This window comes from Macadamia integrifolia, unplaced genomic scaffold (assembly GCF_013358625.1).
Source record: "Macadamia integrifolia cultivar HAES 741 unplaced genomic scaffold, SCU_Mint_v3 scaffold155, whole genome shotgun sequence".
NCBI classification, from domain to species: domain Eukaryota; kingdom Viridiplantae; phylum Streptophyta; class Magnoliopsida; order Proteales; family Proteaceae; genus Macadamia; species Macadamia integrifolia.
This window is the reverse complement of record NW_024868256.1, coordinates 148,191-172,182: the sequence shown is the minus strand read 5'-3', so window position 1 is coordinate 172,182 and position 23,992 is coordinate 148,191. Positions and strand designations below refer to the sequence as shown.

At 39.2% G+C, this 23,992-nt stretch overlaps 2 protein-coding genes across 6 annotated transcripts; one reads left to right on the top strand and one right to left on the bottom strand.

Annotated features, from left to right (window-relative positions):
• Window positions 1-608: 608 nt before the first annotated feature.
• On the top strand, window positions 609-2,543 carry LOC122064173 (taxadiene 5-alpha hydroxylase). Its single transcript, XM_042627883.1, has 3 exons — window positions 609-1,581; window positions 1,756-1,943; window positions 2,120-2,543. Exons 1-3 carry the CDS (start codon window positions 633-635, stop codon window positions 2,411-2,413), a joined length of 1,431 nt encoding a protein of 476 aa, XP_042483817.1. The 5' UTR covers window positions 609-632; the 3' UTR covers window positions 2,414-2,543.
• Window positions 2,544-4,107: 1,564 nt separating this feature from the next.
• On the bottom strand, window positions 4,108-23,558 carry LOC122064188 (exonuclease 1). Of its 5 annotated transcripts, XR_006135615.1 has the most exons (15): window positions 23,196-23,557; window positions 22,703-22,822; window positions 19,471-19,594; window positions 19,121-19,258; window positions 18,716-18,925; window positions 18,382-18,557; window positions 18,190-18,262; window positions 16,115-16,235; window positions 8,591-8,787; window positions 8,440-8,491; window positions 7,986-8,356; window positions 7,827-7,878; window positions 4,955-5,174; window positions 4,435-4,852; window positions 4,108-4,298 (listed from the first exon to the last, which is right to left on the bottom strand). XR_006135615.1 is itself a non-coding variant. In XM_042627904.1 (14 exons), the coding sequence occupies exons 1-14, from the start codon at window positions 23,354-23,356 to the stop codon at window positions 4,768-4,770; spliced, it is 2,097 nt and encodes a 698-aa protein (XP_042483838.1). In that variant the 5' UTR covers window positions 23,357-23,558; the 3' UTR covers window positions 4,108-4,767. The 5 variants fall into 5 exon arrangements, 4 of the variants coding, with proteins under 4 accessions (XP_042483838.1, XP_042483837.1, XP_042483840.1 ...); XM_042627904.1 differs by having other exon boundaries at window positions 4,108-4,852; window positions 7,986-8,353; window positions 23,196-23,558; XM_042627903.1 differs by having other exon boundaries at window positions 4,108-4,852.
• Between the last annotated feature and the right edge of the window lie 434 nt (window positions 23,559-23,992).

Sequence of the window (23,992 nt, the reverse complement as noted above, 5' to 3'; positions counted from 1 at the left end):
TTGAGATGAAATTTAGTTGTTGTATTGAATGATCTCTTGCTAATACTTATATTGATAGCTTTCCTCCTCAATTGACAGCAACCCTGTCTCTCTATGCGTGTCTCTGGTTGTGTTTTTATGTGATTATGGATGAAAATGACATCATTAAACAAGGGGGCGGCCAATATAGTTAAATTATATGCATGCCTTATATCAATCCTCTTTTAAGGGATATATATATATATATATATATATTAGGAGGTAAGTTTGCATTTGACCCGCAATGGATGGGGATTATTAAACATACCCCCTGAGGCCTAGTGATGTAACATACACGTTACAACATTTAAAAATTAAGAAATTTAAGAGATTTGAAGCAAGGGGTTTATAATTAAAATCCTAAAATGAATTCCTCCATTAAATTATATTGGACATAATATTTTATCATTTTTTTACAGAGATTCCATGTGCTCCTATTTTTCCATGCGACCCTTTTTTTAATCTCCATCATAAAAAGTCAACATACTAAGACAATCCAATCATTCAATGTTGTTAGAATTTCATCTTGATCTATAATAATGCTTAATTTCCAACATATAAGGACCAAGAAATTCAAGTAATGGAAGCCCCCACCTCTCTTCATTCCTCATTTCATGGCTGTAGAGATGGGTTTTTTCTTTGACTTTGTGCTCTCTCTTTTGGTTATACTGTTCTCTATCATATTCTTGTTACACAAGAAACTCAATGACAACAGCAAAAAACTCCCACCAGGAAATATGGTTCTCCCTTGGCTAGGAGAGACACCTGCATTCTACAAAGCACAGCTTAAGAATCGATTATTTGAGGATTTCATTCAACCTCGAATTGCAAAACATGGTAATGTTTTCAAGACAATGTTAATGGGATCGCCGACGGTGGTGGTGAGTGGTGTTGGGGCTAACCGGTTCTTCCTCTCCAATGAATTCAAGCTAGTGGTGAGTGCATGGCCATCTACATCAGTGCAACTTATGGGCAAAGAATCCATCATGGAGCGGACAGGCGAGAGACATCGGTGCATTCGTGGTGTCATCACTGAGGTCCTTGGCCCTTCGAGTCTTGAGCATCTAGTCCCAAAGATGTGCAAAACAGTGGAGGATCACCTCAAAAGACATTGGCAAGGACAAGACAGAATAATCCTTTTTCAATCAGCAAAGATGCTGACATTCTCAATTGTGATGGAGTGCTTGCTAGGTATTAAAGTTGAGCCAGGGATGCTAGACATTTTTGAGAGAGTATTGGAAGGGGTGTTTAAACCACTTGTTGATCTACCAGGGACATCATTTTGGAGAGCAAAGAGAGCAAGGTTGGAGATTGTAGAGATGTTGCTTAATGTGGTTAGAAAAAAGAGGGAAGAGATGGAAAATGGATTGGAAGAAAAGGAGGAAGGGACTTTACTAACTAGGCTGGTCAAGGGGTTGATAAGAGGAGAGTTTAGTGAGGTGGAGGTCATTGACAACATGGTTTTGCTAGTCTTTGCCTCTCATGACACTACTTCTTTTGCAATTGCAATGACGTGTAGGATGTTGGCTCACCATCCTAACTGCTACGATCTCCTTCTCCAAGGTATATATATCTTAATATGCATATCTCTTTTTTTCCCTTTTTATGTTTAATGACTATATGTTAGGCAACTTGGAAGCAACAGTACTGTCAAACAAACCTGTAGCTAGGGTGCAAGACCTTTCAAGTTAATGGTTAAGTAAAGACTTCCTAATTGGATTTTTCCATCTTCTGCAGAACATGTAAAAATAATGGAAAGTAAGAACGCAGGAGAAACCTTAACACTGGAAGACACAAAGAAGATGAATTATACATGGCAAGTTGCTCGTGAAAGTCTGCGAATGTTTCCACCAATCTTTGGCTCTTTCAGGAAAGCAATTGTCGACATTGAATATGAAGGATTCACCATCCCCAAAGGATGGAAGGTACTGCTACAAACTTTATCTTCACTTGTCCTAGTAAACTCCTTATCTTGGAGGGGGGGGGGGGGGGCCCCCCCCCCCCCAAAAAAAAAATCTAAACCTTAAAATGAACTGGGCTAGGCAGATAAAACGAAATCATCCACTGTAAACATTCATTTAAATGTGCTGTGGATTTACAGGTGCTGTGGACAGCTTACGGTACCCATTATGATAAAGATTACTTCCCAGATCCTCTCAGTTTCAATCCAAGTAGGTTTAAAGAGGCTATGCCACCATATGCTTACATGCCATTCGGAGGGGGACCCAGGATGTGTGCAGGCTATCAACTGGCTAAGTTAAATATACTCATCTTCTTGCATTTCTTTGTAACTCGTTACGATTGGTCACTAATTCATCCGGATGAGACCATCACCATGGATCCCCTCCCATTCCCTCGCCATGGGATGCCAATCAAAATTTCACCTAAGTTATAGAGATCAAATGTATTTTCCACGCTTGTAGGCCATATACACTGTAAATTCGGCAGCAGTTGGTTCATAACCAGTATGCACATTCTACTGTCCGATGTATATTCAAATTATCATAAAAGAAAGTGGAAAAGAACATCAGATCATCATCGTCAGAGCCTTCTGAATTATTCACTAAGCACACAATGATTTTGAGTATTTATATTATCCAGATTGCAGCTCAAGAAGTTCTGATATAAACTATCCTTCATTTACTAGGATCTTATTAGAAATACTCTTTTTTTTTTTTTTTTAACCCTGGTATTATCTGGGACCGGGGAAGCCCCTAAAACTTTATTGAAATAATTATAATAATAAAGAAAAGTACAAGGAAGACATAATCTGCCTTACCCCAACCCAGAGAAACAGAGCACACACTCTCAACATGCAAAAAAACCCATCAAGAACTAAGAACTTACATTCTACTTGGGCTGCTTTATAATTACAAAAAATCTTTTTGAAATGTCAAATATCCAGAGCAGGTGGAGAAGGAATGGCCAACAAAATTTTCCAATTTATAAACATATAGAGTACTTCTACAATGAGATAAACAGAGAGAAACTGATGCAGACAGCCAATCTAGATTCCAAATTGAGATTCAAAGATCAGATTGGCTGCTCATGTCTGAGTTATTTTCCTGATAGATCAGGGTTCAAAAGGCTTACAGGTTCTATGGAGAAAATAAGAGAAATAAGAGAAGAGATAGGTGCTGAACTAGGACTCTGATAAGTACCCATGAAAAATACCCAGATATAATAATATGAACACTAGCTTCAGAAGAAAAGGGGAGCCAGGAGAGAAGGGTTCTCACAACTCTCAATTTTTATTAAAAAAATCTTCATTAACTATTGACTGGGGGGTTTTAATGTAATTATGGAGTACAAAAAATCCTCCTAACATCTACTTTCCTAAAATAAGTAAATTAACCTAGAGAATGCAATTAAGACTCTTAATTTGCTAAATTGCTAAAAAAATCATAACAGAGACTAAATCTAATAGGACTCTTCTAGAGTCTAGACTGATGTATGGGAGCTAAAGAATGGACCCCACAAGACCCCTATAAGATAATGTACTAAAATCTAATGGGTGAAAAAACTTGGGTGAAATTCTGAAATCCCTTTTCTACACCTACACAAGGAGCATTTGGGCATAAGACAAAGGCAATCAAAATAATGTTACAATTTCTCGATTCACCACTTTGGTTACAACAAGATGTACCGTTTAATAAATATCCAGAACTTAAATAATCCCCTCAACTAAGAAAAAAAGCTGCTTGACCGTGTGCACTTACACCAACACACAGCAAGTGCAAAAAGACCACACTGCCCCATGCTGAAGATGCTCCATGTGCCCTCCCATTGGTCAAGAACGATGTCCAGACAGGTAGCATTCTCTTGCCTCAATATATATATAATTGACCATCACAGCTGGTCACTCAAATTCTGTATAGAGTAAACAGACTGAACAACAGTCGAATAGAACCTTTTTCCCACCATAGGGGCCATGCTCCCCGAAAGATAGAATGTACATATAAAATGCAACATGCATAATAACTGTGAAAAGAAGTAAAGGGTTCAGGATAAAAATTTCAAAGAGCTAGGTATCATTTCCAGCCCTAGTGATTGTCCAACTAAATATGACATGTAATGTTAGTATTGACGTAGTGAAAGCACTTGGGCAGCTTTAAAATGAGAATTGAACTTTTCAGTGTCAAATATACAGAGCAGCTGGAGAAGGAATGATCAACAAAACCTTCCAAATTATAAACATATAGAGTAGATGGTCAGAGAGAACCTTTCCAAACTACAATTACAGGGCACATGGATGATGACCCAACAAATGGTTTCCAGATCTGAAAGGGAAATAGATCCATTCTGTTAGAATGCAAAATACCACTCATTTACAATGGTCAGAAGAGAACAACTTCTCGCGTATTTCTCACAAACAGAGAAAACACAGGTAAGTGAGGAGAAAGAGCATATGCTTACATCTCGAATTGCACCATGTCAGTAATATGACATGAACACATCACAAGCAGAAAACAGTTTTTCTTCTGATCCATCCAATATGAAATCTTCCATCATGGTCAGCCAAAGGAAATTCGAGATTTGAATAATGACAACCAGGCAAAAAAAAGTAATTAGACTACCTATTCAAGGTAGGCCTGGGAACCATCTGAAGCTGATGGTTTAAATACAAATGAAACTCAGTTTCTCTATATACTGGGGCAGTCATCTGATTTTGTGAACGTATGAATATCTGCTTAAATCCTTGGGTGCAATGGTCGACCTCCCATGAAAAGAGAACTATGCAAATCAAACTCAGTTTCTGTGAGATGCTGAGGCAGTCTTCTGATTTTTGGGCACATATGAAAATCTACTTAAATCCATGGACGCGGTGGTTGACCTTCAACAAACAGAGAACATGTCATGCAAATTATTGTCATCTGTCTAGAAATTAGGATAAAAAGACCACATGAATTTGGCCAAAAAAAAATATATATATTACCTTGTTTCACATGTGTTCTGCACATCTCTAAAAGGAGCACGGAGACCACTGGCACGAGAACCAGATGATTTGCATCTGAATGATGACATGACCGAAACAAAATTTTCCATTGATTTCTCCGCTATATCAGAATAATCACTTAAATGGGAGATGTTACATCCAAATTTCTTTTCACTGCCCACCTTCATAAATTTACTAGCAAAACCAGTAACGGAATCACCTGCAGATGATAAGAATATCAACTGCAATTTCTTTTATGGCACATATTGGAGAGCCATGTCATAAGTTATAACACACACAGCAGCAAAGCGAAGAGAAATTGTGACAGTTAATATAATCCACCTATTTGTGAAGTGTAGGAACATAAATTTTATGTTTTAATTCTTCCATACAACCAATATGAATATATGATAATAGCCATTGGGCTCCACACCAATTTGCAGCAAGAGTTTGACTTCAAAATCCTCAAATCACATCTAACGTTAAGGTTAACTCACACCACAAGCTTTTATCAATATTTGCACTTGCATACTCAATTTAATTGTCCAGGCGGACACTTAACATTGATTTTCTGATATCTTTTTTTCTTTTCTAGACTCTGACCCAGATTGCACAAAGGCTGACTTGGTACAAGAACTTATAAAAATAAGAACATATTCCATCCATGAATGATGGAAAAGGCTTGTGTCCTCATTCCTCCATATGACACCATAACATAGAATCAATCTGTATTGTTCAATTGTGTCCACCTCTTAGATTGATACAATTAAAATTGGCACAAAGGATATACAGATCCATTTGAAATTCACATGCTATATCAAATCTTCCAACTCCCTTTAAGGACTTGTTTCTATTCAAGTTACCATTCATTTGAACTTCATTTAAAGGGAGTTCCAGTGGTATGGCATGGATGACTGCAAGTATCAAATCATGCAGACGGACTATGGGACTGGGCATCTGAATACTAAGATCTGTGAATCAAGATTTATTGGTAAATGGATAGGTGATACAAAGAAGTAAGAGCATCTTAAGGGACAGATCAATTGCTGGTTAGTGTGGACTGTGGCTACAAATCACTAAGATGGGAAGGCAGTGGAGTCCACTGGTAGTTATTGGATCATCCTTTTGGGATGGAATTCTTAAAGCAACCAGCAAGTTGAATGATTCCATGGCCTTCAATATGGGAAGGGTGAATTTTATCAAATTCTCAAGTGATCACTGGAGCAGCGATGGGCCTCGGAGGCACTCTGACCAATGGGTACATAGATTTGCTACCGATAAGTGGGTTTTTTTTCAGGATTTGTTTCCAAGTTTCTGAGAAATGGGCAACATGGAACCCCTAAAGTTTTCTTGAATTAAATTATTGGGAGAGGATGTCTTTATTATCCTATTTCCACGTCTAGGAAAAGTATATCCTCAAATAGCCATTTATCAGAAAAAAGAAGAAAAAAAAAAGTTCCCTCAAATACCCAGAGTGAGGACAGAAAACTATGTGTCATTAATCCCAAAAGTGTTTTACAGTCAACTCATTCTCACTCCCATTGTCATTGTGGTCAAACCAGAAACCTCCTTAACTGCATATTACATTTGGATGCTCCAACTCGCTCCAAGGTCTCCTTTTAGAGTGAGGCAATATGGACAAACTTGTGACAACGGTCTCATGTTAATGGCATTGCATCCCCATCTTATGCTTTTTTTGTGCAAACCAAGTTCAAAATTATTTTTGTTTTCCTTTTTAAATGAAATACAAAGTTCAGAATTGTTAATCAATTCTAGCAGCTTTTGCCTTTTGACTATGAGCTTTTGGTCCAGTTTATGCTAAGATTTGTGGTGTCTTAAGCTGCGGCACACAATCTCATGGCCAGGGAGATCTTTAGTAGCAAGTGTTGGATTTCTTGGAACTCCATGCCCTTTGCAGTAAGTGGACAATGTTGAAGGAAAGAAATCATAAAAATATATGTAATCAAGAAGGTGAACATTCCTCTCTCCCAACTCACTTATTTGGAAAAATTCAAGGGAAAAGTATTTGTTCCACGTTCTATTTATAGTATAGCCTTTTAAAATTGAGCACGTTGACTGTCTGATGACTCTGATGACTCTATAATTTATATACTGAATACTTCTCTTATTATTTTTTTTTAATTTCTCTAGTTACCCAGGAAGAAAGCTACATGTGCTTGGATATTACAGATTTGCATGTTGTATATGTAATGGGAAAAAGTAGTGAAAAGAAATCTCTGTTCATACATATTTTCAACAATAAAGAAATATAAAAATAAAAAGGGCAGAGATATATACCAAAAAAAGCTTTGATTACTTTTTCTACAAATATGTGGCCAATACCTTGACAAAAATCTACCTCAACATTATCATATAAAAGAACAAAGTTGCAAGCCCCCTATGTTCTTTCCACAGAAGGAACGGTGTATGCTGCATCCAAGTGATATCTTATATGGCCTCTCTCATAAAGATGAACAATTGTTTTATTAAGTTCTAAGGCCAGTAGGGGTCTAGCATGCCAAAAAATAGGTTAGAAGTTCCATGACAGATGTCATGAACTTTGATTTCTGTAGTTACAACGGAATACTATTCAGGTTTCAGCACTATATAACAGTTCAAACCACTGTCATGAAAATCGATTGACAATTTAAACCAAAACCAAGTACAGGAAACAGGAAGGAAAGAAAGCATGTAAACTATTTTCTGATCAGATGAATAAACAAAATGTTAGTGCAATGATGCAAGTCAATCTTGACAAATATGTTCACGTAAAAGGGGCTTTATGGAAACTTTGAATGTCATGTAAACAAAATTCTTTACGGTTTCTTATAAAATTCACAAGGAAATAATAGCTATTAGAATTGATACATACTTTTCCTGGGAAGTGATGCATGTGGCTGGGTGTACTTCACTTCAGCAGATTCCTAAGAGAATATAAAAGATGAAGGCAACAAATAAATAATAGAAATGACGTACACCATAAAAAGAAAAATAACTTAAGACAGTAAACTACGAAACAGAAAGCACCTACAGTTTCAGTACTGTCAATAGGAATAGATTTCCTTTTGCCAATGGATTCTTCAAGGCAATTATATCCAGATGAAACACTGCCACATGACCTATCATCGTTAACACCATTGTGCGTGTCCCCGGCAAAGAACTTCACATTTTTATCGGCAAAATCATTCTCATCCATTATTTTGTGCTTAAAATAAGAACTCCTCACAATGACCTTTTTGCTAACCAATCTTGTTTTCCCTTCAACTGCAGGAGTAGACTTACAATCTCGTTCCTTGTGAGCTACACAAGGCTTACATAGAGAAAGACTTGATTGTTGCAAAGACACAGTAAGACCTGAAGTTCTCCTATTGCCCACCACATCTTTCTCATTGTTTAATCCTACTGGGCTCACATAAATAGATTGTCAGTAAGAAATAGTCCATAACTAGACATTCTAAGTTTACTGATGGAAATTCATTTCTTACCATGACTTAGAGATGCCAACTGGTTACCATTAATGACAAAACCTTCTTCCACCTGATTGACAAGAAGTAATATAACTCACTAGAAACAAGTGCACTACTAGACTGCAATTACATATAAGAAATTCATCAAATACTCAGATGCATCACTCACAGACTCTTTTGGTGGAAGGGTACTGTCTAAGTTTTCTGAATCACAATTGGATTCTGATGAGCAGCTTAATGTTAAAGCAAAAGGACTGTCAGAAGCATGTTCACCAAAGCTTGGAGAAGATTTTTCCATTGAATCTAGATGCTTAGACATAATACGCGGAGCCTTAAATTTTTTTTTTGCTTCAAGAGATGCATTGCCTTCAAATGTTAAGGAAATATAGTTTGTCCACCCAACAAAACAATAAACAAATAAGTTGCCAAAGTAGGATCTTCTAGGATATGTAAAATTGTAAAATTATAAAACAACAGAAATCGAGGACAATAATGTTGGTGTCCTGCAAACATGTGAGAAGATGCCCTATGGAACCGTGTCCAAACACAGTGCTTTGGGGTTTCATAAAACGAGAGAAATGGTAGGGTAGGCTGTACACCTAATTTTCTGGGATTGTAGTTCAATCGGTTAGAGCACCATCCTCTCAAGGCGGAAGCTGCGGGTTTGAGCCCCATCAATCCCAACCTAGATCCAATGAATTGATCAATTCATTTCTCCATTTCCTGTGAATTGGGGGGGGGGGGGGGCAGCAGCTGCCTGAGTCAATTTCTTGGTGTGATTCATGAGGTTATGTTGATATTGTAATCATCTGTTCCAAGTCTGATGAGCTTCAGTCCAGCTACTTTTAGTTCTTGTTTCTAGTCAACCCTGTGTTATTGTGCTCAGTTTGACTGGGTTATAATGGTTTGGTTATGACTAATTGCTTTGTTTTGACTTGCAGTGAACTCAAACAGGAGTTACAACGGACTTTGAGCCCGTATTTAAGCTACAGATTTCTTTCCTGTTGATGTGACTTTTTATAGAAATAAGATGGTTTTCTAATGAGATTCTGCACAAGAGGTGGAGAGGATATGTGCTTTAATTTCTTCAAAGAGGGAAGTACCTGCAAGAAATAACTTAGAAATAGGGGCCCAAGGGAGAAGCTGTTGCTTATAGAAAAGACCGGGAGGTGTCCATCGGAAAGGAAGAAGACGAAGAATATCGAATCCGATGATAAGGTCTTTGCCTGGAAAATGGGTACCTAGGACTGTATGGGTTATGGACAAAGTTGGAAGAAGTTGAATTCTTATGGGGTGTCGAGACACAAGGGTGATGTGGAAGATTTCACCGTTGGCTGCAAGAAAAGGGAGAGGAGGATCCTGGGATTTCCAATATGGTTTAGGGAGGACCTTTGGGTTCAGGATTGTAGTAGCAGCTCCAGTGTCAAGGAAGGCAATAAGGGTTATGGGTCTGGCATAAGGTTCAGGAAGAATTGTAACAGAAACATGAGGAAGGGTAACTGGTTGACTTTGGAAGAGGGGAGGTTGAGGATTAGGATAAGTAGAGGGAAGAAGAGGCATTACTTGGTAGAGGGGATCAGATTCCTCGGACTCGGAGAGGGAAGACTCTGGGTCTGAGTCTGTATGAGGGAAATTAATGGCAAAAAGAGAGAGGTCTGTAGGAGTCTCATCAAGAGAATATAAAGACTCAAGGTCAGCATCCTGAAGATCTTCTTGGTGAAGAGAAGATAGCATGTGGAGAACCTTGTCTTTCTTTTGAGACTGAGGACAATTTTTTGCAAAATGTCCATTTTTTCCACAGATATAACAAGTTGAGAACCTGTTTTTTCCTCTAATTTGCTTTTTCCTGAGGAAACGCCATTTTTTCCTTGGAGACCGAAAAGAGAACCGTTTTCTTTTGAATGGATCCCTTTTGTGAGAGAAAAGAGGAAACCGTCGATGATGGGATGATTTCTTGGTAGCACAGTCGCAAGATTTGTCACATTTGCACTTAATTTTGAGATAAGAGGTATCACAAGCAGAGGAGACTTTATCAGAACGATCTTGCAAATCTTTCCAGACTTTTTTGATGTTGTAAAGTTTATCAAGGGCAGTATGAGCATAGCTGTATAGAGAACCAATGGTACATGAGGCCAATGGAATATTCTGGTTCTTCAAAAACTGCTATGTATCTGCGCCAAGGGGCTCTGGAAGAGAGTTTAAAAAGACTTGCTTCAAATTCTCATCATCAATACCACCAATTTTATGAAATCGGTCTGTCATCCGGGAGAAATGTTTGTCAAGGTCTGGTCGAAGAAGAGAACAACTCTTCATCTAGAGAAATTCATCACGGGCCTTTGAGAGATCATTTGAAACAGGGCCAAGAAACTCTTGATAGAGAGTGGTAACAAACTGGCTTTCAGTCAGTTGTACAATCTGCAGTTGTCTATAAGGACCAAGAGCTAAATACCATTCCCTGAGTTTGCCTTAGAGTCTTGCAACAAATTTGGACAAGACAGTAACAGATGAAGCTCCTTCATGAAATAATTCAGCATTGATCCATGCATGAAAATCAGCAATCCGAGATGCCCATTTAGAAACAGGAATATCATCCAGGGTAAAAAACTGTTTTGGGTCCTGGTTTTGATATGGGGTAAAAGGTGTAGGCGGGACAGGAAGGCGTCTGGGTGTGTCAGGATTCTGGATTTCAGGATCATCATCCATTTCCGAAACATGAGGTGCAGCAGGTTGAGGGCCTTCATTCATAAAAGAAGGAAGGGGGTTTGACTCTGAGATAGTAAGGGTTGTGAGGTACTCAGATAGAGGGTTTTCTGGGGGAGAAAGCATGGTATGGATGGATTTAGGAGGAGTGGGAACGACGGGGGTTTCAGTAGATGAGGATAGAGGAGCTGGAGGTGGCCTGTGTGGATTAGGAGGTGGAGGTGCAGGATATGAAACTGGCATGGGGTAAGGGGTAAATGGGGGAGGTTGTGTTGGTAGGGCATCGGCATATTCATCTTCATAATCACTAAGATCCATAAGGGCAGAAGTGGTTGTCCATGCTGGGGGTAGTCTACTATTGCGAGCACGTCCTCTGACTACGCGTGTTCTTTTGGGAAGAGCACGTTGTTGACGTTGAAGTTCTTTCAATTCTTCAGTAGGAAAAGTCCGTGAAGAAGAAACAGCAGGAGGCGCCGGAGAGACATACATGGCAAAAGGATCTTGTGGGATGAAGCTTGGAACTGTCACTGGAAGTGGTTGTTGTTGGCGCTGAGAAGAGGCAAAAGAGGGAGCACGAGGTTGTTGGTGCTGTATTTGATGAAGTTGTGCTTCAAGGTACCTGAGGTGCTTCTCTTTTTGGCCAATAAGGGCAAAGGCGGTAGTGGTATCAGCAACACTAGAAGAGATTCCAGCAAGTTCAGGATGGACCTGGTCAATTTCTCGTCAGAGAGATTGAAGAAGATGATTATGATGGGACAGAGTACCATGAGTCTGTTGAGTTTGGGCTAATATTCTTTCAAGGTACTGCTTTTGAACTGTAGCATTTTCTGCCTGCCAATTTAAAGCTGATTCAGCAGGAGAAATAGGATCAGAACATCCTGTAGCTTGGACTGAGGGTTTGATCTTCCAAACTTGACGAATACCATGAACATCTGGACCAGAATCATGAAGTCCGGGAAAAGATTTGAGGGGAGAAGAGGAAGAAGATCTTGGGGTATACATACAACAAGGAGGGATGACTGGAGGAGGTAACTCTGGTTTTGGAGGAGGTTTACAAGGGGAAGGAGAAGGTTGAGGAGAAACCTGAGGATTACCATATTTGACAAAGAAAGGGTATTTTGATTCAGTGCTTAGGGGTCCAACAGAAGGATCACCTGCGTCATACCGTTCTTGTAATTGGTGCTGAGTAGACTTTCGTCTAGCAGAACGTCGAGAGGGAGGAAAATCATCGTCAGAATCTTGGAGACAATCGTCACAGTCACAAAGGTCGACGTATTTATGACCAGTAACTGGATCTTGGAAATAGTAAATCGGATTTCCCTGGGAATCAAACGATTTGATAGGAATTTTATCTTGTGTCATACCAAAAGAGGTTGGGAAAGGGGAAGGTCGGGGACGAGGAGGAGGAAAACGAATTTCGACCTTGCCAGAAGGATGAGTAATGTACTCAGGATTGGTAGACTGAACTGGTTCAGAAGGAACTTGAGGTTGAGAAATCGCAACCTATTGTTCATAAGCTGTTACCCAAGAAGGAAGAAGACGAAGGAGTTCGTCATCAGAGATTTGTCTGGGAACATAGGAACAACAAGGGACTTGGTTAGAATCCATAGTAATGAACAACGCATCTTCAGAATGGCCAGTAAGAAGATCAAATGCATGATTTTGCAAGCGATAAGCCATCTGATAGTGCAAAGTCGCAGCCTTTGTAATTGCATTTTGGGGGACACCAGTAATATGGATTTGGAATTTTAAGGCTGTGGAGAGGAGAGGGTCGGACAAAGGGATATTAAAATTAAGATACAGCGTTAAAAACACTGTGCCTGCGTGTAAAGCTGTCTGGACAGTGGCTATCACGGCATGTTGGTACCGTAAAAATCGACTGTCAAGCAGTGCAACCCTAGAGACCACTGGAAGTCCTTTTCGTCCATGGAAAGAGAGGGCAAACTTAATCGCGCCTAGATGGAGATGAGTATAACCTTGTTGGATCCATTGAGGGATAAGATCCGAAGGTATCTCAAGAGTGAAAAGCTGCTCTTTATCGATAGCAGGGACCTGGAGTTGATCAAAGCGAGAAGCCTGGACCAATTCTTTTAAAGGAGGAGTCTTCTTCGGACGAAGAAGAGCAGTCCACTTAGACTGGGTAGGTGCTTTGGGAAAGATGGTGTAAGGGTTAAGCAGAGGCGTAGGAATAGCAGGGATGACCTGATCATCAGGAACATAAGAAATCTCATAAAGGTAATCTAAAGAGGAAGATGAGGAACGAGATGAAGAAGAACGTCGTGGAGAAGAAAATAGGGAAGAAGGGGAAGGAGAAGCCATTAACATGAAGTAAAATGGTAAAATCCAGATCTGAACCAACACCACTTGCTGGAGAAACTGGAGTAGGTAAAGACACAACTAGTCGAGGCCGATCAAGAACCCCCCTGACCATAGTACCTAACTGCAAAGCAACCCGAGCCAAACAGGGCACAAAACGGCATTCTTCGCCTGAAAGCCCACAACGCTTAAGGGTCTTTATCTGCCAGTAGGAACCATAAGCAGGGATTACTTGCAAAAGGGCGTGGCCTAGACTGTATCTTTAGCTACAGCAGGTTCAATCCAGACAAGAGGGATGGTCAGAAGAGGAGTTTAACCGGAGAAGAAAGGGACACAAGGCTCTGATACCATTTTGGGAATTGATTTTCACACAAGGATTCGATGATCCATTTCATTAGATTTAAGCTCTATATATAGAGCATTAAAGATACATGGACTTAAGATGAAGCAAATCCTTCCACTACTACAAGAACTGTTTGCGGATACAAAAGTGGATCTTTCAAGCCCTCTGAAACTCATTATCACTCTACTTTTAAAGAGATTTTAGCAGTCAAAAGAGGCATAGAGAAGTTTCAATTCCATTTAATTGGCCATCAGTTTCTGGTTGAATTGGATATGTCGAGCTTCCCCCGGATGCTTGAATTTTGCCAGAAGCATCTCCCTCAGGCACAACTTCTCCGATGGGCTCAGTGGTTCTCCCAATGGTCTTTTGATGTTAAACACATAAAAGGAAAAGAAAATGTTTTGGCAGATTTCCTATCCAGACCAACCTCAACCTTTGCCATTATCCCTTTACTTTTTCCCATAACCCCTGGAGCCTCTACCTCTCAGTCTCCCCCGTCACCAGGACATAACCTTTGTTGTTCCCTTCCTCCAACCCTTCCTTTCGAAATCCTCCAAGACCTCACCTTGAGAACAGTCCTTTCATATAGCAAGACTATAGCCTTCCGACTCCTCGTAATTTCTCTTCGAAGATACGGACTCCCCATCTCAGGACTATGTTTTCATCCTGACTACCCTTTCCTCACCATGTTTACCTTTACCTCCCCTGCTGAAATCTCAGAATTTCCCCTCATATACAAGTGCATACTTTGGCACCTCTGTTCTACCCACACTATCGCCTTTAATTTTCCCCTTCTAACCCTTCATTGGTTTTTAGGTCGATGGACAGATCCTCTTCACCACCATTATCCTCTTTACAACCATCCCCAACGGGTTAATCCTGTCCTTCAGTTTCTCTAGTTATTCGCCCCATCAGAACATTGGCTTACTCTCTTATCTGGATATCTCCCTTCCTCTGATGATCCATATCCTGATATTCCCCATATCATAATCCTCTTTCATAGACCCCCTTTCATCCATCAAGCCTTGGATCAAAATCAACAACCCTGCCATCACATTCAATATGTGTCAGACTTCCATATCTATGGCGTCAAACCATATGATCCTTACCACACTCGTTTCGGCCATCGAGACGAATGGAGAAGATTCCTTACCACTATGTGTCGAGCCAATGACACTTTGCCACAACATGTGCCGGCTCCTCTTCTTGACCATGTAGATAAGGCTTGAGATCTCCATCAAAACGGTCGCCTCACTGATCCTCGAATCGAGCGTCTCCTTGATGCGCACAACGACTGGCTCATTGATCATGCTACTTTTTATCCAGCCAGCAGCACTGACAGTTCGGATAGCGACTAGGGTTATCTTCTCGTGTCTCATGTATTGTTATTATCTTCTCGTGTGTTGTAATTTTTGGTTTTCTTTCGTTTTGTCTTTTGTGCAAGTGGAGTGTGTTATAATTATTGTATGGGTCCCACATGGTCCACATGTCTGGTATCCAAAGTTCATGTATCTTTAATGCTCTTTATATAGAGCTTAAATCTAATGAAATAGATCATCGAATCCTTGTGTGAAAATCAATCCCCAAAATGGTATCAGAGACTTTGTCATTTTAAGTAGAGCTCAATTATTCTAGTGATTACATCTGAAATTCTTCTCTATTTATTCTTTCTTATTTTCTAATTCCATTTTCTCCGAGAAATCCTTCACAATGTTCAAATCTAAACTTATTCCTTCAATTTCCTAACCCTATTACCCAAAACCTAATTTCTTTCATTCAAAAAGTTTACCAGCCATTTCTCAGAGAAATCCTTCACAATGTTCAAATCTAAACTTATTCCTTCAATTTCCTAACCCTAATACCCAAAACCTAATTTCTTTCATTCAAAAAGTGTACCAGCCAGGCTGGCAACCACTAAAGAAATCCTGAAAATCAATCAAAGCTTCATAAAAATACCAGGTTTTTACCACTTGCCAGTAAGGAAGACCATTACTTCACATCTCTTTATATGAACCCTGGTTCGAATCCTTTATCCCAACAAAATACTACCCAACAAAAAAATATGGTCTAACAATGGCAGGCTGCCAAAACCATCCTTTTCTCAATTGCACAGAGACAAAATCCATCTTCTCATATCCTATTTCCTCCCAAAAACATTGTCCATTAAAACCCAAATCCGAATTTATTCCGCATCTTCCATTAAGATCCAACATCATTAAAAGTCTTAAGAACCTTTCTGTAATCTTCTCAAAGATGACATAATCATATAACACATCCAAACTAAGATTTTCATAGCTAACAAAAGATAAAGTAACAAAAATTTCAAATGGATACAGAAGTAATTGGTAAGGACATTCTTCTGTGCAGGTAAATCTAGCTTTCTCCTTTCACAATCAGATTTAAAATTTTTGAGCAGGTATGTTTTATCGAGCACAAGCCCAACACGAACGATCTCCTGTTAGCCAAAAGAGGGTGGAAGTACCAATTGAGAGATCATGGAAAATCTAAGAAGAGTTTATAAGATAAACATAATTAAATCAACAGAGGCATCTCTTTGAACTCGTTGAATCATCATAAATGTTCGTACTAAGTGTGTAAAGAATGAGAAAGGCATTAATAACAATGATATTCTTCACCATAATGGCATAATTTGTGCATGACCACATAAACCACAATGAAAAATATAACAATTACTGGAACCATAACGGGAAATAAGGATAATGAATGAAAATAGATTTCAGAGCTCTGTATAAGCATAGAAGCAGTTGTTGGTTCGAACTTTGAAAAGAAGGTAGATAGAGAAGCTTTTTTTTCTTATTAATTTCCATGTTATGGTCATTCTCTTTCCTTGTTCGTAGAGCCCACTTTATGGTGTTGTTATATTACATCTACATTTATCACTATTACCTTGTACATTCCTTGATTCTCCTCAATATAAGTTCATATGAACCCTAACAGGACAAGATTCGTTGCAAACTTTCCAAGATTATCATGTTGGGGTATATAAAGCTCCTCAGTATATTTTTAAGCATACAACAGGACAAAGGGAAAAGTATCTATACTTTGAAAGTTCTATTTTACAGACTTCTAATTTGTCTTCTTCTTTGAGTACAAGAATTTTTATCTTCCAGACAACATGAACTTCATGTCTACATTAAAAGAAATTATTTTATCAAATTTACATGGCATAGTTTCGTAAACCCACACCCATCAATCCCCCCTATCTTCTCCTTCTTCTGACAGAAGAGGGTGCTATCATTCTGTCCTTCTTCAAGCAACAAATCCTTGATTCAGTTTTTACCAAAAACGGGGGAGAAATCTATTTATGACAAAAAAATTCATCAAACTTTAACAAGAAAGCATTACTTCAGAATACTGCATAAGATTACTAAATTGTTGGTATTTGGGCACATATACCACATGTCAATTCTTGGAAAAGGAAAACACTGAGATCTTGTTAACATCGTAAGGTCACTAGTTTCTACATAGTGATGACAAATTCCAGTTTTAGAAGAGTAATTGAAACTAACTAAAAAAATACTTAATTGTGATCAAGAAACCTCCCTGTGAGCCTATCCCCCCGTTTTCAATGATGGATTTTCTTGGAAACATCTAGATGACCTGGGGGGGGAGATGGATGAGCAAAAAAGCCTATAGTTATCTGCAGATCAGGATATGCAACAGGGTTATGAAGTATAATGAAGCAGATATTGTCATCTCAACTGCAATTATTCACCGACTCAACCTAATCCTTCTCTTTATAGTTCTGATAGGCGATGTTGGAAAAAGTAAAACCAAAACAAAACAAATGGAATGGTTTATCAGGGTAAAAGTTCAGCAATTAGTAAAGACCTCTAGCATAAAAAACTGATGTCAGCACAATAAATGGTGCACATAGGAGACAAGATGAAAGTAGACTGATAAACATCCCAATATAGTCTGAGAAATCTGAGAAGCATTTAAAGGAAAAAATCTAAGCAATCAAAAATAGTAGATTTATCATGCTTGTATAAAAACCCACTCACCTTAGAGCCTCAAGTACATTTTAAAAATTAGTGAACAGTAACCAGAAGATCAGGAAGAGATGTAGTCAAACATTGAAGAAGGATGATGCTCCACCTCAGAAATTCTCATTTTGTAACTTATCCATTTTTTCGATATGACACAATTTTAATGTTAAGTTGAAGGGACAGTTGGATGAAAATTAAAACTATTCCTGAGATATCTGATATCCTAGAAATGAGAAGCAGGGCTAGAGCTTTGAAGTGCATTTACAAGAATAATTATCTAATATTATATCATACTAGAGAAACTAGACATATCTAAACAACGGAGGGAGAGAGAGAGAAAGAGGAAATAAATCAAACTAACTGAAAAGAAATTAAAACAGGGAGTGGAGGAGAAAGTACCTGGAACGGCATTTTAGTCAACGGATCAAGATCACCTTCTGCAATGCCCTTAGCCATGTCTTGTGGCATCAATGTACGATTAGTTAAGGCTATCACCTAAGAAGTTTTGGATGTAGTATACTAGTATTATTGAAAAATCAGTTGTCACAGAACATTCAAAGAAAAGAAGTATGCAATCTGCACGAAGGATATGGACCTAAAAAGTGTAAATCATCGCCTAGGTTATTGGGAATCTCTGATAAGTGCACCATATCCTGAAGTCTAGGATCATAAACCCGTTGGTGCTGAAATGTCAATATTGCTTTCTTGACTAAATCTTCATAAAGAGGAGGAACTGAAGCTGTATTATACCGCAAGTGTTTAATTACCTGGAAGAAAAAAACCCTCTTATGATTACTTATATGACAGTGTTAACTACATATTAGGCATGGAACAAATATGTGCATTCCCCCAAGTCTGTTTAGTAATTAAATCAGCAAGTTTGTCAGCACAAGATACCACCAAATTTACAAGTTATCATCCTCACCTTTTCATAGCTTTTGAACTTCCTAATAAGAGCATGTGCCTTTTTCAGGCCCATTCCTGGCAAAGATTGTAGATAATCACAACCACTTAATATGCACATTTCAAGAACCATCTGCTTATTGAATCCAGAAAAGTTCAACTCCTTATTCTGTTCTAGCATGGAATACCGAAACTCAACACCTTGCCCGAATTTGTCCATTTTGAATATAATCTGCTTGAATAACAAATAACAGATCCCAGGCCATAAGTAAGTATAAGAACAATATGACACCCAGTAATTGAATATCATTCCATTATTCAAAACAAATTACATTCCTTTACCCAACACAAAATACACAATGGAACATATCATAGTTCAAGAGGATTGTACAACAAGTTTCAAGTTTTCAACTAAAAGATAACTCACTCTAGGGCACCCAAATGGTATCAAGTCTGAGTCTTCAGTAATCACTGCATCAACACGCTTGCTAAGAGCCAAGAAGGTCATTTGAGCATCAGCCTCATAAGGAGCCACAATATAATCAATATCCTCCTGCTTTAAAACCTTCAACAGGCAATTAACCCCGAAAGGTGAGTAATATACCTTTGCGGGACACTAATGGACAAACCCCATCCCTGTCACTGAGATGACAGAGAAGTTCCTCTTGAAGTGTAAAGACAACATTTTTCAAGAAAACATTCTACCTCAAAGGACATCTCATTCAACAGTTAGATTTTAATGATAGTAAATACTTAAAGAAAGAAAATTTACCCGACCTGGATTAGTTTGTACGCAATTGAAGGTGAAATATCAACAGCCTTCTGGTAGCATTCATAAGCAGCAGCTGAATTTCCAGTTGACTCATGCTCAGTAGCTCGCTCAAGAGCTTCCTTTCTTGCCCTGCACTAGTGGACAGTGGATTTTTGTTAAAGATTTCATCCATGTAAATCATCTACCACGTTTCTTGGTAGAACCACAAGTGTACAAATTCAATTAGTACAATAAACAAAAAAAAAGTTTTGGAAAGGAAAAACAACTCCAGAGTACAAAGTTCAGAAACCTGATTGAAGTTTATTTTCTATCTAATGAAGCAGTAAACTGAATAAAAAGAAGAATTTCTTTATAGTTCCATGGATTCCAAACAAAGGACAGGCAAGTAGAGATGGCATGGAATGTCAATGATGCAGTTCAGAAGAACAAGAAGGCCAGCAGCAACCAGGCCATTGGACTGGACCAAAAATGGACTAATATATTCAATTTTGAATGTCCAATGGGTTATATAGGCCATGGGCTTGGTATTTTTGGGTTTTATATTGTAATGGGTCCAAAAGGTCACACTGCTCCAATGGTAAAGGTACGAATGTTGCGACCTGGTGATCAAGTGGTCAAAACAGCCTCTCAACATTCTCGGAGTAAAGCTGCATAGTTTTTGCCCCCCCCCCCGGGACCTCGCATATGTCGGAGCCTTCTGCACCGGGTATGCCCTTTTTTCTATTGTAATGTGTCAATTCTATAAGCCCAAATATGGGATTTAAGGCCTATATGATTAGTGTTAGTTTCTATTTTTGCAAGTTGTATTCTTTATTTCAGTAGTGTTTCTAGAATGCTAGACAGATGTTCTACATTCCAGCCCCCTATAGTTTCGCTTCAGTTAAATTCCAGAATAGTGCCTATTTTGAAGAAGAATTAAGTTGTAAGGGATTCTCACTACCATACATGGGGGTTCCTAGCTGCTTCTTTTATTGAAGTTAAAAATAAAGAGTAGGGGATCACACTACCCCAACCATTTGAACAATTTTTTAAGCTTATGCTTGCTGATTTCTGTGAAATTTAGAACTCCTTTGGAATACAGTGAAGGCTGTGAAGCCCTTGGTAGGATGCCAAGTTGGACTGGTGAGATGCTAGTCAAGTTCTAGGTGGGAATCCTGGTTCATATCCTTCATCTTTTCCTGCTTCCATCAAAGGTCAGAATCTGTTTTCAGTATTACACAAACCGCTTCTTCTTTGGTTTGCTCTCTTGAATATTATTCTGTCCACTAACTCTTACTTGAGTTTCTTCTGAAGTTTGGAGAGATCCTTGGGCTGTAGTAGGCCCCAAAGACAGTCTCATCAATCCTACAAATGAGTGGTTACACAGAGCCTTCCAGACGACTTGCGGCAGCACCTTATTGGCTTGGCTTTGTCTTTCTAGTTTCTATTTTACACTCACTATTTTGTCTCATCAATTACAACCTCCTTAGAAATTTCCCATTCAATTAATGTGTATATAAGAGCACAAGTTGATGTAGATCCCCATCTTGGTCTTCAATATTGCAGGAGGGAGAAGAATACCAGCCAGCCTTGGGCTGATTCAAGCCTGGCTGGTCCCCACTTTTTTTACCCTATGCTGGCCATATCAGCAGCCCATAGGCCAGCATAGGATACCTCCTTTATTAGTGCATCTTTCCTTCTAGTTTTGGACTTCTAGAAGACCTTGAAGATACCCATCGAGCCAGCCCAAAACAGCTGTCCAGAAGATCCTTCCTTGCTGCCTGCGAGCTCCAAGTACAGCTGGGTTTTTGTTTCTTTTGTTTGACTGGTCAAAGATGCTTTGCAAGAGAGGAGCTGCCTTCTAGAATGTCCCTAGTAGTTGCTTTATTGATTTCTTAAGTTACAAGTTAGAGTTTAGTTGCTATTCTATGTTAGTTTCCTTTCTAGTTTAGTTTCCTATTTGGGAACTAGTTGCTATTTTGTAATTTTGGACTCTCTATTTAAGAGAGATTGTTGTAACAGTTTGACACAATTGATTAATGAAATATTTTGCAGCCTATGCTTGCTCTAATCTCCTGAGAAATGATGAACAAACAGCTGAGATAGCCATTATCCCACATTCCCACCCACAACTACTCATCTTCATCCTTCTCTTCTCCTTACTTCTATTTTCTATTTTAATTCACTGTGAGAGTGTGTTTGAGTGTTAGAATCAAGCTTGTTTGAAGATCAAAGCCTGTCAAGAGACCAGATTGAAGAACCAACCACATTCCAAAATCTATTTCCAGCTGTCAGGGTTTTGGAGGCAAATCGACAAGGGTTTTTTCTCCAGTTCTGTCCAGCATTTTCAAGCACCCTTTGGGGGGTTTGAAGACCACCCCAAAGGCGCCCTTGACCAGGATTTTAGCTGGCATGACCAGCCAAAAGAGAGCCACAGGATTTCTCCTTTGGCCTGTTGAAACCCTAAATCTGTTAGGGTCGATTGTTGGTTCTGTTAGCCCACTTCAGATCTGATCAAGCCACTGTTAGTGGGTCTCCAGCAGGGTTTTGGGAACCCTTGTGACAAGGTTTGATAATCCCAAAACTTCCCTACTTGTGAGTTTCAATTCAGCCATTCTTCTAGGATTTGTTGTTGCTGTACTTGATCTCCATGTCTGAAATCAGAACTCATATTGGTTGAGGGTTGTTTACCTAGTGTGAATTAGCCTTACATTATTTGTTATCAGAACTATAGGTGAAACGGACAACAAATACTCCCTAGCAGATGTGATGCATTCTCTCCGACAGCTCACAGAGAGAATGGACACTATAGACCTTAAGTTTGAGGAGCTCAAGAAGAATACAGCTGTTCAATCAGCCGTTCAAACTAAATTGAATGTTCACCCAATGCTCAAAGACGGTTCACATCCCAAGCACGAAGGAACGCACCAGCCCGTACATGTGGTGGAGGTTAAGAATTTGCTGAGAATGACAACCACCAATTTCCCCATGATGATGCACATAATGTGATATTGACTTCATTCATAAAAGATGATAACTGGCAAAGAAAATAATAGAACACGGTCTTGCAAGAATCTGCAGATGGAATTACTGTAACATACTTGAACAAGAGTGGAAACTATAAGATGAGAAGAAAGTGTCCAAGTTTATTAATCATACATGAGACTTTAAACGAATTAACCATAACATGGTATGAACGAAAATTGCAAATGGAATGTATGTTATCTACAACTCAATTTTCAATGATGTTTGGCATACCTTGCACGCTTGTTCTCTTGTTCACCCTTCATTGGAAGAAATCCTCCATCAAAGACAAGAATAGGCTTAACACCATAATGCCGCAGCAGATTTACTCTATGCATGCAATAGTCAACATGCCTACAAGTTCAAGAAAAAAAAAAAAGTCAATCAATGAAAATCTCTAATCACGTTGACTTGACAGATTTGACAGCAAACTTTTTGTTTCTTTTTCCGTTTATTTTGTGTGAGTGTGTCAATAAGAGTAAGTTTTGTTGCCCCTTCCACCATTCACTGAATGCCAATTATTATCTTGAGAAAAAACTAAGACTATTTGCTATATGCAAGGCTCAAAGAGTACAGGATCGGTTCCCTCCAATTCTCTCCGACATATTTTGAAAAAAGGTGGGGAAAAAAATTTTCCCTTCCACACAGTGACGAACAAAATACAATTGATAAAAAAAAAGGAGTAAAGAGGGCAAACCACCTCTCCACTGTGTTTTCTTGGTTTTACCTGGTAGTCGGCTCGCCCTTGCAGAGCTCCTTGCTGCAAGACAAGGCTCCCTTATGGAGCCAGGAATAGGTATCGACCGCGACATAGAGACCTTTGAGGTCCTTTATATGAAGTGGAACCATTATTGACTTCAGCAGCGGCAGAAGACCATGAATCCCCATTCTCTCTCTCCACCCTTCTTTCTTCGCCACGATCTGCTGCGGGTCACATTAATCAAACCCTAAAATTGCAGTCATGGGTGACTGGATGGAGAGAGAGAGAGTACTGGAGGTGAGTTTCACGGAAATGGAGGGAATGTTTAGGGGTAAAACATGACAGACATTTAAGCAAGGAAAAGTGGAAAACCCATACACAAGAATCTATATAAAAAAGAGAGAGAGAGAGACAGAGAGAGAGAGAGAGAGATGAAAATTATGAAATTGGCAGGAATTTTCACCAAGAACCAAGATGCCTAGAAGGTGATTTAAAAGAAGGTAAATTTGGGTTGGGAATCTTATGGCCCAAACGCGGCCCAAGGGCCCAAACGCAGAGGATGAGGCTCTTCTCTCCCTTGAGAGTTAGGGCATTAGCGGCCTAGCTTGCAGCCCGATTATTGGAGAGGGTTCTGCATAGGGGTGTCAAAAAAGTCCAGTCAGCCCAAACCTGCCTTACTCCGCCGTGAGTTAGAACAGAACCTGAGCTGAGATTTCAGCCCATAGGGTGGGTTAGGCTTGAGAATTTCAGGCCCGAGGCCTGGTTGGGTTGGGCCTGGTTTGAGGTCTCAACCCAACCTAAAAGAAAAAAAGGTAACCAATAGT